At 43.8% G+C, this 15,279-nt stretch overlaps 1 protein-coding gene across 2 annotated transcripts in view; it reads right to left on the bottom strand.

Moving 5' to 3' along the window:
* LOC115530779 (protocadherin-15) overlaps nucleotides 1–15,279 on the bottom strand; it is a 227,544-nt gene that overhangs the window by 154,789 nt on the left and 57,476 nt on the right. For both annotated transcript variants that reach the window (XM_030339520.1, XM_030339518.1), the window contains exons 10-12: nucleotides 4,120–4,228; nucleotides 3,184–3,296; nucleotides 1,241–1,447 (exon numbers count right to left, since the gene is read on the bottom strand). In XM_030339520.1, the coding sequence (XP_030195380.1) occupies nucleotides 1,241–1,447; nucleotides 3,184–3,296; nucleotides 4,120–4,228 (429 nt within the window). The remainder of the gene's footprint in view (nucleotides 1–1,240; nucleotides 1,448–3,183; nucleotides 3,297–4,119; nucleotides 4,229–15,279) is intronic.

The following is a 15,279-nucleotide window of genomic DNA, read 5'->3' on the forward strand; positions in this document are numbered from 1 at the left end:
GAGACCATGGCCACGGACCAAGCACACAGAGCCTAAGCGCATTCCGGATTTATGAGGCTGCTGGCCCAGCAAAAATCGGTGTGCCTCTTACAAAATAATAGACTTCTCGCCATAGGAACATTGCAAAAAATGTAATATGCAGTGGGTTTGAGACAGAACCCCTGAGTTGCTGTCAATGAAGTTGATGTGAATAAAACTATCATCTGATACTTGTTTAAGGCTACAGTGAGATACAGTTTCATAGGATCTTAGGTGCGTTGTACATCACAACAGAGGTTTAATAACGATGTCAAAGTGTTTTGGGCTGTTTTACCTCAAATATCTCTGCTACACAATACATAGACATCTCTGAAGAAACGTAAGTTCTTCACAGTCTGATGTTAAACGTTCTGACGAATGTTTAACATCAGCATCAGCCAAAATCACCACACACAAAACACTCAAACACCATGCAATTTGAAATCATCAGCATAAAATGCATATGTGACACAGGTTTTCACGCCACTCAGCGAATACCTACAGGTGTAGCATTGACCGCCAGCTATAATGTAAACAGGCATATCAAAATTCATGTTAGCCATATAGATATTTAATGCTTCAGCTAACACATTTGCTAGCTAGTAAGAAATAATGTATCCTTCTCACACAGATCACCTACTTTTGTGATCGGATCCGCCAGATACAATCACAGAATTTGCGTCGACACCTCTGTGACCAGATCTGCGATCAGTTCCCTCTAAATATTTAAAATAGTTTCTGGTAAAATTCTGCTGATTGCAATAGGAGCGTCATCTGTTCTTTCTAACTCTATGTTACGGATTAGTTGCGTCAGGAATGATCGGATCACAAAAGTCATACCAAACAATATTCTCCAATTGTAGGCGTTTTTTTTTGTTATTTTGACCCACTGCAGCTATCAATCGCTTTCTATTGTCATAGCAACCATCAGCATTTTATCGTTAGTTAGCTATCATTGGTTTTTGACCAAACGTAGCTATCATTTTTAGCCATTTATCATTTATAATTGACTAACTGCAGCCAGTTAGCTATCGTAACTATCGTTTTTTTCAGCTAGTCATAATTTAAAATGGACAACTACAGCAGAAGTTAGCTAATCACCGTTAGTGATTTAATGCTGCATATTGACCAACTATAGACGGCGAAAGTAAAGTTGTATAATTCTTATAATTCTTAAAGAAAAAGTAAGTTATAAATAACAGCGCTATCATAGCGGACACACCTCCTCGACGTCGTTGTCCAGCGCCACCAGAGCCAGCGGCGCCGAGAGGCCCGGGTCCAACGCCACCGTCGCCCCCACCGGGGACGCCTCGCTGACGTAACCATGGTACCCCGTCTCCAGGAAGTACGGCGCCTGGTTGTTCTCGTCCAACACCTCGATCTGGAGGTTGGCGAACGCCGGGAGAGGATGACCATTGTCCTGTTCAGCCTGCGAAGGGGTGAGGGGAATGGGGGAGGGAGGGAGTGATGCAGGGAGAGAGAGAGAGAGAGAGAGAGAGAGAGAGAGAGAGAGAGAGAGAGAGAGAGAGAGAGAGAGAGAGAGGGAAAGTGAGGGAAGGAGGGAGATGGAGAGGCAGGATATATTGAAGGAGAAAGAGAGAGGGAAATTGATGGAGGGAGGGATTTAGGGAGAGAGAGAGAGATGGAGGATATATTGGGAGAGAGAGAGAGAGAGAGAGAGAGAGAGAGAGAGAGAGAGAGAGAGAGAGAGAGAGAGAGAGAGAGAGAGAGAGAGAGAGAGGATATATTGGGGTAGAGAGAGAGAGAGAGGATTATTGATGGAGGGAGGGAGAGATAGAGGGAGGATATATTGGGTGAGAAAGGGGAGACAGTTGACGAGACGGAAGAGATACAGGGGGATTTGGATAGTGGAAGAGGAAGAGAGAGAGAGAGAGAAAGACAGAGGTGAGGGATAATGAACGACACTGTGAAGGTGATCTTTGACAGTTACGTTGGGGTGTGAGGACTTTGTAGCTGTACAGTACATTACAGTTCCAACGCGGCACTGTGAGTGCTTGTCAGGATGAAGACAGACCTTTATATGAACATCCAGTCGGCCGGAAGGTGAGGAAGTTGGGCGACTTCGGGAGAAGTTTGGTAACTTTGCTGTGATTGACGGATGTAAACATGGGCGACCTTGTCTGACTCCTTGTCCATTTGCAGGAGTCTGTCTGTCTGTCTGTCTGTCTGTCTGTCTGTCTGTCTGCCTGCCTGCCTGCCTGCCTGCCTGCCTGCCTGCCTGTCTGTCTGTCTACCTGCCAGTATCTATATTTGTCTAACTCTATCTCATTGTCTCTCTCTGTCTGTCTGTATGCCCGGCTGGGTTCAATATGTTATTATTTTCTTCCGGCCTTTTCCCAACTCTCCCTCTCTCCCTCCCTGTCTTCCTTAATTCCTTCATTCCTTGTTTAAGTTAAAGAGCAAAAACATTACCTCATCATTATCATACAAATACACCCACGCACGCACAAACAAAGCCGCCACAGATATTCACATCTATCTGACAAACACATAAAAAAACACACACGCACACACACACATGTACACGCACACGCACGCACACACCAGATTGCCCTTTCCCGGGGATGCCTTTAGCAGTGCAACACATAACTTATAGAGCTAATGCTATTAGCAGCCTCAAGCTCTAATCAAGAAGAGTACACCTGTGTCGACTCTGGTTGTGCCAATTTCTGCTAGTAAGAGCATGTGCTACGATATAAGCTTAGCGTTTGGGAACTTTGAAATATATAATAAGAAATTGTGCAACTTTGAGCATTCTGTCTTTATTTGAGCTTTAATAGGGGTACTGCAGAGTAAGAATTTGGTACATTTATTGTCAGGAGAGTGCACCATTAGCTTAACGGTTTGAAGAAATGTTATGTTGCTATTATTCTGTCTGATTTACTGTTTGGCGAGATAATTGTTTGATGGAACCCTCCATTGAAATCAATCCAGAGGAGCTTTATTGGCATGGGAAATTAACATTTACAATTTGCCAAAGCAGATAAAAAATTAAACAAAAGAAAAATAACAAAGAACTTTTTCAATGATACACGCAAAGATGCACCAGATATACGGACACACACACAGAAACACACATACACACACACACCCACACACACAGAAACACACACTTAGACACCAAACACACACTCCCACACTCACCTTAATGACCAGGTCGAACCTGCGGTGCAGTTCTCTGTCGATTGGGTTAAGCAGCACGAGCTCTGCTGTGGTGCTGTTCAGACTGAAGTACTCCACATACGACTCTGGCTTACCTACACACACACACACATACAAACACTCAAGCACACACACACACACACACAGATATGCACACGCACACACACACACACATACACACAAACACGTGCACGCACACACCCACACGCGCGCACCCACATGCACATGCACACACACACACACACACACAGCCAACATGTGAACATTGCTTGAATGAATGACAAATTAATGAATGAAACAGGAAGAAAATAACTAAATGATCACCTCCATCTCTCTCGTCATCCCCCCTCCCTATCACTGTCAGTCGACCTCTCCACGTCGCCTCTCTTCTTCTCCCACCTTCTGCTCTCCCCCACCACATCACTCAACCCCACCTCTCCCTCTCACTCCCCCCCCCTCTCCTTAATATGTTGTTAGAAGGGAGTTCCTCCCAACAGCAGTGGTGTCAGTCTGCAAGTGATTGACGGCTACGAGTGCTTTGCTAGGGAGGAATGTGATTGGCCAACGACTCCGGGCTTTATAGAAGTTCTGAAGCATCAAATTGTAGAACGGTGAGTGTAATAGTGTAGCGGACATTTCTCCCGTGTTTGATATCACTGCCTTTCCCAGTGGACGCTCACCTCACATGCTGAAGTTGGGTGGGGGGGAGAACGTGACTACAGAGACAGTCATCAAGGGGCAGATAGGGGACACTGTATATAGTGGAGTAAGCCAGGGTAGGCGGTTGCCAGCAACCAGCCGGAGTAAGCTTTATTTTGAAAGTGATTTTGATTTATGGTGGGATCTAATCTGATTAAGAGTTGTACGTGGGAATAATATAATTTAATTCAGTTTTCGTCCTTTCATTTTTCAACCTACCAATGAGGATTGAGTACAGGATTCCCGGCCTATCAGAAGGAGGCTGGATGTTCCGGTCTTGGTCCACGGCCTGGATGGGTGGAGTCACGTTGACTGGGTTAACCCTCTCCTGCAGATATGGGATAGATCACCATGGAAACAGACGCAATTAGAAAACAAATTATGTTTTGATGAGAAGATACAGATTGGATAAAAGCCTGTGCAATGAATAGATAAGATGTAAGAAATATATAAGATGTACTGCAACAAATCGTGCATATGTATTCCGAATGACAAACCATGTATGTGGGCTTTAATATCCAGTAGTATAAACAGCTTAATGCGGAAAAGAAGTGTAATTAACATCCTGCCTACTCGCTACTTTCATATTACTTTTCCAGCTCTCCTGTGATCGCTCTCGGTTCCTACTTTCCTCCACCTCCCGTTCCCTCTCTTTGCCTGCCTCCTCCGTCCCTTCCTCACCCCCTCTCCCCATTACTACCTCTCCCTCCCTCCCTCCCTCCCTCCCTCCCTCCCTCCCTCCCTCCCGCCCTCTTGCTCTAGGTGTAAATCACAGAGATCTTGGAAGTGTATATCTTCCCCCCGCAAGCGGGTGAATCTCTCCTAGTTTGAAGAAGGGTTTCATTAGTAGCGTGAGCGGCACTGAGGTGGAATTTCATTTACACCCCTAACGGCCGAACACATTCGTCTGCCGCCTACCTCTGCATCCTCTTGCTTTACTCGACAGCGTGCGAGGGAGGGTCGGTAGACGGAAGGGGAGGGAGGGGATTGGGATGACATGCAAGGTTTAGTTGGGAGTTTATCGAATCAATCCAACGTGGGTTTTGTAAATGCAACACAACCCACGCACAACCATGAGAGGGAGGCAAGCAAAGAATTGGGGAATTGTTAGCAAACAATATTCTGGGATCCAAAGATGGGTTGATTGCACTCGTATTCCGAGTGTTATACGAAAAGCTAAAGCTTTTGTTCAGGAGAAAGATGTCTCTGCTGCAAAAAGGTTGTCTGTTAAAAGAACCAAAAAATCATCACTCAACACTGCGTTACACGTTCCATTGGTATGATTAGTTGTAGGCCGTCCAATTGCGCCCAGAGACAATTTGGTCTGCTTCCATTGGTGACACCCCTTGGAAATCGAAAATGCATGGAGAGGTTCCAGACTAATTGCAGTTTGCAATTTGACTGGCGATCGCAGATGCGCAGCTCATTTAAATTCTTTCATATAATTGCATGGTGAGCCATATCTTTTATCACATATTCACCAAAAGCCCAGTCGCGCTTAATATAGAGACAAGAAATACCTTGCAAGATAGCCTGGCAAAGCAAGGATACTACATTATGGGATCACAGTATCACACCTCTCTCCCTCTCTCTATACCATGCTTACCCTCCCTCCCTTGCCCTCTTTCTTCCCATCTCCTCACAACTCACCCTAATTTTTCCCCATTTCTCTTTCTATCCCATTTCTGTGGCCAACCTTGCCCTTTCATCTTTCTCGCCCCGTCTACTGATTCCTTTGGTTCCATGGCACAAAGCATACTTTTATTCTTCGGCCATTGGAATCTCCTAATGTGGTTTGACTGTGCCTATACCTATAATTTCTCGATTTGTACCTGTGTACCTATGTGCTATGTGTATGGATGCGTATTCGGGTGTTTTTGCTTTTAGTCTCATTGGGAATTCTCTTGCCTGCTCTGAGCTGTAGAGCCCTTTGGTCGACGTGAGTTTATTTTAAATGTGTCTGAAAAACATAAATTGGACTTGACTGGACTCTCTCTTCCATTTCTCTAGCCCCATTCCTCCCTTTCTATCTTTCTATCTCCCTCTCCTAATCTCTCTCTCTATTTGTTCATTAAAGAGCCAGTGAACCCAGAAAACATGTTTATTTTAACCATGGTAATAAGTCTATATGATCGTCAAAATATGACATTTTATCACTGCCACTGAAATAAGCTCCTCATTTAGCTAATAAGGGGTGTTTAGCTGTTATTGCTGTTATCCCCAAGAACACTGTTTGGATGTTCCACTCTGAAGGGAATGCAGGCGGTGTCCTTTAGTGACGTCTGAGTGATGTGTGGAGGCGTGTCTGGGCAGCAACACACATTGAGTGAAACGTCAGAGGGACATTTTTGTGATCGAATTTCAGCTTAAACAGTTCACTGGCTTTTTAACTAAGTCCACTGAAAACAGATCACCGAGCCTCAGGTAGCTCTTCAGAGGCAGGACAGCGAGATCTCAGCTCAAGAGTCACAGTCAAGCTGGCCATGTCACAGACAGAAGAACAAGGAATCCAAATTCTTCGTCTCATGTCATATGTGAGAATGTCGTTCTCATGTCAAAAAGAACAAGGAATCCAACAAAAATGACAGCACTGGCCGTGCCCTAAGGAAGCTCATACCTTCGAACCTTCTTTAAATGTCGTGTTCACCATTTGTAAGCGTATTTATTCTGGATTTGTATAAGGACTGATGAAACCTCTATGAGAACAGTAAAGCCGTGCTCACACCAAATCTTTAATTTACGTTACTCGCACGAGTTTGATAAATGGCGTCGCACAGAAACGTTGATTCACTCTTGGCATGATGCACCTTCGATGCAGCCAGAGACATGAGGAACCCTCCTGTAGTCCTGGATGTGATTTGGTGTCCCACCGTAACACTGCTCCACTACCACTCCCTTTATTACTTCCTGCCATCCGCTCATTAATGATATTCATCTACATTCACTGTGACGTTGGAGTAAAGTTGCTGCTTACTTAACGGGAGTGGATGCAGGCAGCTGGTTTGCTTGGAGGAATGGAACTGTGCTGCTACAATGTCCTCTATTCTTATTGTGAACAATGGTTCTAAATTTAACACTGGCATCTTCCTGCCTGTACAATTACGCCAGAAAATGGCTTTACCCCTTCTTGGCCATGTCAGAGGCGTTTGCTGTGAGGTCGAGAGGGAGAGAGAGAGAGCGAGGGAGGGATAGAGAAAGAGACCTTATTGTGGATGCTCACACATGCCTACAGCCGTCCACATTCTCTGGAAGTCTTCCCTGGTAAGGCATGATGACAGCTGTCCTCCAGAGAGAGAGAGAGAGAGAGAGAGAGAGAGAGAGAGAGAGAGAGAGAGAGAGAAACAGATATAGACAGGCAGAGAGACAGAGAGAAGGAAAGTGTGGGCAAGAGAAAGACGGACCGATAGACAAAGCAAGGGAGGAAAGCCAGCCACCAGCCCTCGGTGCCCTAACCACCATGGCTGATTGCATCTTAATAAACATGCTGTGCTCTGTTCCAGCAGAAAGCAGAAGCACACAGCTGGGCCGCTGTAACAAGATGTTTTTCTGCGACTTCAACACCACCGACCGCAGCTAGACTCCCCCCCTCTGCTTTCGCATTCACCAAGCACAGATTAAGGGCCTCAAACAGTCTGAAAAACACCATGAAGTCAAGGCAGAACCCAACGCATAGGAAACAAGGAAAGAATGATGAAAGGTAGAACAAATGAATGAATGAAAAGAAAGAAAGAAAGATAGATAGAATGAAAGAAAAGATAGAAAGAAAGAAAGAAAGAAAGAAAGAAAGAAAGAAAGAAAGAAAGAAAGAAAGAAAGAAAGAACAAATTAATGAATGAAAGAAAGACTTAAATTAAAGGGGACTTATTATACCACCAGGTGTGAGTGTGATTAGCCTTACAAGCCGTTTCGAAAATCTGCCTAATATGACATCACTAGTGGGTGTGTCCACCTAGATCTGTGCTGGATAGATGAGCAATGTTTACTTCAGTCCACTGGGTAGGCTGGTAGATAGATCTATCCAGCACAGATCTAGGTGGACACACCCACTAGTGATGTCATATTAGGCAGATTTTCGAAACGGCTTGTAAGGCTATTCACACTCACACCTGGTGGTATAATAAGTCCCCTTTAAGATAGAATGAAAGAAAAGATAAAAAGATAGAAAGATAGAATGAAAGCCAGAGAGGGAATGGAGTAGAGCCAGACAGACGGCAAGAAATTAAAGAGACAAAATGATAAAGAAAGAAAGAGAAATAGAAAGAAAGAGACATACAGAAGAATATAAAAAAAGAAAGACAGAAAGTAAGAAAGAAAGAGAACCATGGCATCATGCAATGTCCCCAGCGTCCCACATGTATTGAGGAGGTCAGAGTGAGTGTGTCTCTGATGGAGATCCCAGCTGGGCGGCCACAGGCGAGGAACAAAGGAGGGGAGGAGGGGGAGGAAGAGGAGGAGGAGGAGGAGGAGGAGGAGGAGGAGGAGGAGGAGGAGCCAGTCTCCATAACACAATCATCAAACACACTCCATGGAGACTTTGACACTGTTTCTATTCCTTCACACACAACCCACCCCATTGAGCACAGCACTAATACAAACCCACCGCCTCCCCTGACAGAAGACGGACGCCTGGAGGACAGCGGGACCCCCAACATGTTTGAATGGGGTACGCGGTTCAAAGGAGTACCTGTTTCAGTACCAAGGAAAGTCTGGGGTCCAATACTAATCCAACCCAACAGTTCTCTACTCTCCAAGGTGGGTCTGCGAGGCAAGGGGTAACGTGGGAGGCTTATAAAAATAGTTAAATACTTATCTAACAGGGAATTGGGATTAAAAAAATCTAATTTTCAAGAGTGCCCTGGACTGGTCAGGCAGCACTAGACTCAGTGACAGACGACAATCAACCATCTACAATATCAAACAGATCAGGACAACAATGATACCGCTGGGCGGTTCCTAAGTCAGCCGTGAAGAAAACAGTAAGTAAGTTGCTCCAGAAACACAGAATGGGTCGGGACATCCTTTGTACATGTGTGCCTTCAGCGCTCATGGCTGTTGTACTTCATTTAAAAAAAGGTTATAGCTTCATTTGAATATTTTTTTTCTTAAGGATAATATGGCAGTATATGTGACAGCCCTCTCTCTCTCTCTGTCCACCTGTCCTCTGTTTAAGGACCAGTGGACAGAGACATATGGCACGTGTGCGCGAGCTGGTGTGCATGTACGGTTGTGTGCCTGTGTGTGTATGAGCATGCATGCGTATGTACTTGAAGAATAACGGAACAATTTGTAGTAGAGGGGAGGGGGAGGGCAGGAGCGAACAAGATAGAGAACAAGAAGGAGAGGGCGAGAACGAGAGAACAAGATGGAGGGAGTTGAAGAGCAAGAGATAAAGACAGAACACAGAGGGAGCCTGAGAGAGGGAGAGAGAGAGAGAGAGAGAGAAAGAGAGAGAGAGAGAGAATAGAGCTAAAGAGCAATCATCTGGAAGTTCAGAGCTGGTCTTCTTCCCGTTCGTCTGATGAACACTCAGCAACTGTAATGACATATACACATCTATATGCACATCTCTTTTCATCTCCACCCTTATTAAATGGTAAATGAACTGCATTTACTGTATATAGCGCTTTAATAACCAGTAGCCACTAAAGTCGCTTTCCAATATTGCCTACCATTCACTCATTCATGCACACAGACGGCGATGTCAGCCCTGCAAGGCGACAGTCAGCTCGTCAGAAGCAGTCAGGGTGAGGCGTCTTTCTCAGGGAACTAGGAACCTTCCGGTTCCCATTCAACCCGCTCTACCTCCTGAGTCACATGCCGCCTACGCTACACACTCAATAATTTCTTAATTTCCACTCTTATAAGTTACCTTCAGAGTTTATGCATCGCTACAATCAAACCAGAGCTCTGGGGAGGAGACAATGTTCTAACTAGCTACGGTTATTTTCAGGGAGACATAAGCGACGGGACCTCACATAAACACCTGTATATGGAAGGTTGCTTATGAAGGTATTATTGTAGCAAAAGTCTTTAGCACCTGTAACTGCAGAAATTGAATGCGTACACTAAAGTCACAGTAAATTTGAAGTTGGATATATTTATTTTGCATGTGTACTCTAAAGTCACAAATGTGTAACAGTACATTTGTAAATATATATATTTTTTATACCATTGTAAACACAAAATAGGGTCTACGAGTACTCTAATCTGTGTTACAGGTGCACAAATCCTTTTTCTACAATTATTGCAGCGCAGTTGGTGCAAAACACATTCGCACACCCGTGTTTCATAATCTGAGAACATGCCCAAAAGGTGTGCATTCGTAAACCCAAATTTGAACAAATGCATCAGAAGTTGCACATCTGTGAATGCTATGTTAATTCAGCATTTTAATGAGCGAGCACAAAACCATTTTACAACTGCTCGAATCTGCTCCTGCAAGTCTCAGCTGTGGGGTTTTTTGCAGGTTGTTTTGCAACACCCCTAGGTGGTAAATGTGTAGCAAAAGTATTCGTATCCGTAGATGACAGAGCGTCCGTGAGCGGGACAAAATAGTCAGATAATATAATAATTTCCTAATCCAATGAAAATCGCCGGCAGGGATGCATTTCTCAAATTACAGTGACGGCTGGTGGTGATTTCGGGTGGGTGGGCTAAAGAATGCATTACATTTATCAATACTTCACAGGGCTCCAGACGCCATGAGGTCACCTTTATATCTCTGTTCATAACTTTCATATAATGTGAATGATTTTTAAACAAGATTAAGGTGTAGAGAAAGGCATGTCTTTATTTGAAGCACAATTATAAATAGAAGAAAAATAAGGTGTTTAAAGTGCTTCACTGAGCTGAAATTGAACATTTCGAACTAAACCATTAAGCAAAATAAAACATTTTTTGTGCTTAAAGTATTACGCAATTAAAATGTTGACTGGTCTCCCTTTGCGCAAAATGCGGCTGTAGACGATCACACACTCTTTGGTAGAGACGTCTGTGTCGCCGTCAATCATGAAGGACATGTAGGCCTATGTGGCGTTTCCGACGTCCGCAGCTGTCTTTTGCTTTAAGGTGTCGCCCATTAGGCCTACTGCAATGAATTGTGCACATGCCATCTCATTGCTATACGTCGGGTTGATGTTTAATCCATTTCTCTTCATGAGAATAATTTCGGATTTAAATTGAGAATGGCAACTCCTCTTTGGCAATGTTGTATGCAACATTAAATGAGATCATTTCCGATTCCTTAGAGAACCTTATTGTTACTGCCTGTCGCTGAAATGCAGCTTGGAGAGGGGCCACTATCTCTACACACTTGTCACGTCATGTTGGGTTATTTAGAACAGCTTTTTAAATGTTTCGATACGAAACGTAGTTGACCCGCTTACAAATGCACTATTACAGGCCATATTCTGACCGCACTCCTGGCAGTAAATCTGTGCATCGTTTGGTTGATGTGTCCCCAATCTTTTCACTTCCAATTTTTCCTCCAAAGACATTAAAGAAAACCGATTAGAAAGTAAATAATCCACTTCACTAATTTTCATGCTAACGCCCGCCATACTGCACTTGCGCTACTGACTGTGCTGTGATTAGTCGAAGGTCAATGTACTGTAGCTACTGTGCTAGGTCAGCCTTTGGGCTAAACTAATTTAGCCCAAATGGGAAGCATATGAAGGGGGCGTGTCAGGGCATATGTCAATCAAACGTCAATGGAAGCTTACGCTACTGCGCTTGGGCTGAATACATTTAGCCCATTCACAGGAAAAAAACGAAGATATATATATCCTGGGTCACTTTTTGGGGCTGTTGCTCCTTTAGGTTCTACCAACATTTAAAACAATATGTTGTACGTTTTTAATAATATTTTTTTTATTTTCACTGTAAGAGGGCTTAGCCCTGTTAGCCCATTTATACCAGCCGTCCCTGACTGGGACCCATCGCGTGCCAGCCATGGAGCTATAAAGATCGCAGCATTCTCAGCGCGGGTACGTTTCTTTCTGGAGAAGTGAAGAGGGCGTCCTACTGAACGGAGGTGGGTATCCTACATTATGTAAAATGAAATGACTAAGTGAATTCTCCCCAAAGTATTGCATTAACATTTCTGAATTTATGTTATTATGGCGACCATTAAAATACATTCAAGGACATTTGCGGCATGTTAATGCAATACTTTGGAGGGAATTCAATTCACTTGAACTAAATCATTTCATTTAACATAATGTAGGATACCCATCTCCGTTCAGTAGGACGCCCTCTTCACTTCTCCAGAAAGAAACGTAGGCCTATCCCGCGCTGGGTATGCTGCGATCTTTATAGCTCCATGACTGGCACGCAGTGGGTCCCAGTGTAATTTGAGAAATGCATCCCTGCCGGCGATTTTCATTGGATTAGGAAATTATGGGCGGGACTATTTTGTCCCGCTCACGGACGCTCTGTCATCTACGGATACGAATACTTTTGCTACACATTTACCACCTAGGGGTGTTGCAAAACAACCTGCAAAAAACCCACAGCTGAGACTTGCAGGAGCAGATTCGAGCAGTTGTAAAATGGTTTTGTGCTCGCTCATTAAAATGCTGAATTAACATAGCGTTCACAGATGTGCAACTTCTGATGTATTTGTTCAAATTTGGGTTTACGAATGCACACCTTTTGGGCATGTTCTCAGATTCTGAAACACGGGTGTGCGAATGTGTTTTGCACCAACTGCGCTGCAATAATTGTAGCAAAAGGATTTGTGCACCTGTAACACAGATTAGCGTACTCGTAGACCCTATTTTGTGTTTACAATGGTATAAAAAAAATATATATATATTTTTACGACTACAAATGTACTGTTACACATTTGTGACTTTAGAGTACACATGCAAAATAAATATATACGACTTCAAATTGACTGTGACTTTAGTGTACGCATTCAAATTCTGCAGTTACAGGTGCTAAAGACTTTTGCTACAATAATACCTTCATAGTTGCTGGCCAGGCGTAGCCCAGCTGACAGAGGCTGTGTCCCAATCCTAGGACGCATCCTTCGAAGGCTGCATTCGAAGGATGCGTCGACGCCGATTGCGTCAGAGCCACGCGCCAAGTGCTGTCCCAATTCCAAGGGTCCTTCAAATGCGGCCTACGAATGCAGCCTTCTTTTCCCGGATTTGAAGGATGCATCGGCTGTATCCTTCACGGCCCAACGTACCCCAAGATCCTTCACGGCCCAACGTATCCTTCCCAAGATTCATTGCGCACTCAATGAATCAATGGAGTTGGCGGAGAATGGCGATCTAAGTTTTGCATTTAAATGTAAGTATTTGGTTTCTAGTCACTGGAGTATTTAACGATACAAATGTTAAAAAAAACAAGGGCCCTTAAAACTTTTTTCATTAAAGTAATAGGCAATATAAGTAAGGTAACGTTCCAGTTAGTGACGCTGTAACGTTAACTAAGAACACCCGTTAAGCCCTATAGTTTCAAATGTAAGAGGTCAAAATGGTTATATTTACCGAAATTGTGGCGATTATATAGATAATTTGCTATTCTGTAACGTTAGATTAATCGACCAACGCGAACACAGGTTGTGGACCCTGGTTTTCAGACCGTAACGTTACAGACGTTGGGATTGAGTACACGGTTAACTTAGAATTAGTTTTGCTTTACACTACCAAACAAAAGCATCTTAAATAGCAAAATAACCAACATTTGGTTTTGGATTAGGGAGCCAGCAGCATACTGCTCGATTTATTCTATAGAGGGGGGAGAACGATCAGCTGTTCACCGGGGTGAAACCATGCTGAAATTTGTTTTGATACTGCTGTTGTTGTTAACAGCCATGATTGATTTCCTCTGCTTTAGGATTGCAAGTATCCAGGGTCAGGAGAGGGGGTAGGTGGGAAACCCACTGCTGCAACTTGGCCCTGGTTGGTCCTCATGGATGAGGTATTGGGACAGAGGCATTCCACCAACCCCCCTGTCCTAATTGCCTCCATCCCTGAGAACACACCAGGGCCAAGTACAGGTCAGGAGGAGGAAAGACAGCGAGGGCCAAGGTCAAGAAAGAGGGACAGAGAGGAAGACATGTTCAAGAGTCGCTCACCATCTTCCGAAAAGGATTCAAGACTCACCTGTTCAGAGTCCACCTCGACTCTGCATAGCCACCCTCCCCCTTCTGGCCACCATTGTACACTGTGTTGTATTGTATTGTATTGCATTGTATTGTATTATAGTCAGTACTTAACTGTGTAACAACTGCAGTAGCTGCTATCATGGCTGTAACACGGGGAATTGATTAGCCAATTGTGGTACTTGCACATCCTTTCTGTACCGACAGCGATATATTGATGCACTTCTTATGACAAATGTACTTATTGTAAGTCGCTTTGGATAAAAGCGTCTGCTAAATGCCCTAAATTTAAATGCAAAATGTAAATGTTCCAGTTAATAAAAGAGGACATGAGGCTACAAAGGGAGGCAGAGGAGAGAAGGGAAAGAATGGATGGGTTTTTCTCAATTTGAGCGTTTGGTGGACAAATAACTTATGTTCTGTTATATTTAACACATTGTTTATTATTATTTACATATTTATTGAAGCTAACTTATTTAACTAACTATTTAACTAACTTTTTTGATTAACTATTTATTAAAACCCTAACTAACTTTTTTGTATTGACTAATGTATTCGTATATAACTTATAAAACATATATACAGCAATAAAACTATTGACAACAAACATTCATGTGACTATTTACAACAATTATTATAAAACTAGTTTATACAAAAACATAACGATCAATATTAATTGTTGTTGGTTTCTTAGTTCTTCTTTTCGCGCTGTCCGGTTTAACTTAACTGCTCCTTGACAGGAGCAGCCCGTGGTCACGCAAGATAAAGGGCGGTAACGGTTTGTTACGTAAACCGGAAATGCTCCGTAGGCTAGACCGTCCCATTTCTTCGGCCTTCGGAGTGTCCTTTGCGGTCTACGAAGGCTGCATCCTTCGAAGGACGCGGTCTACGAAGGATGCGTCCTATGAATTGGGACACAGCCAGAGTGTGGCCTCAACACCGCCATGTTAATGGATTCAAATCCCACCAGGGTCATCCATCAACATGCAATGTTGCAAGACACTGGGTTAAAGCATCCACCCAAAAACACACAAACACACCATAAAGAGCAATATGGGGTCGGAGTCGTGTGAATAGCGCCATTTAAAGGGTATGGATCAGGGTCAGCTGTAGTGTTCACACGTGTGCTCTTTTATTGCGCACTGGGGTCCACGAGCACTAGAGAAGCAGGGGGGAAGGTAGTGCGTTGTTCAAGGACGTTTTGCAGAGGAAAGAGGCGGTATATGTGGCCCTGCAGCATGGGGCGGCACACCGCACACTCCATA

Source organism: Gadus morhua, chromosome 18 (genome assembly GCF_902167405.1).
Source record: "Gadus morhua chromosome 18, gadMor3.0, whole genome shotgun sequence".
Lineage (NCBI taxonomy): Eukaryota > Metazoa > Chordata > Actinopteri > Gadiformes > Gadidae > Gadus > Gadus morhua.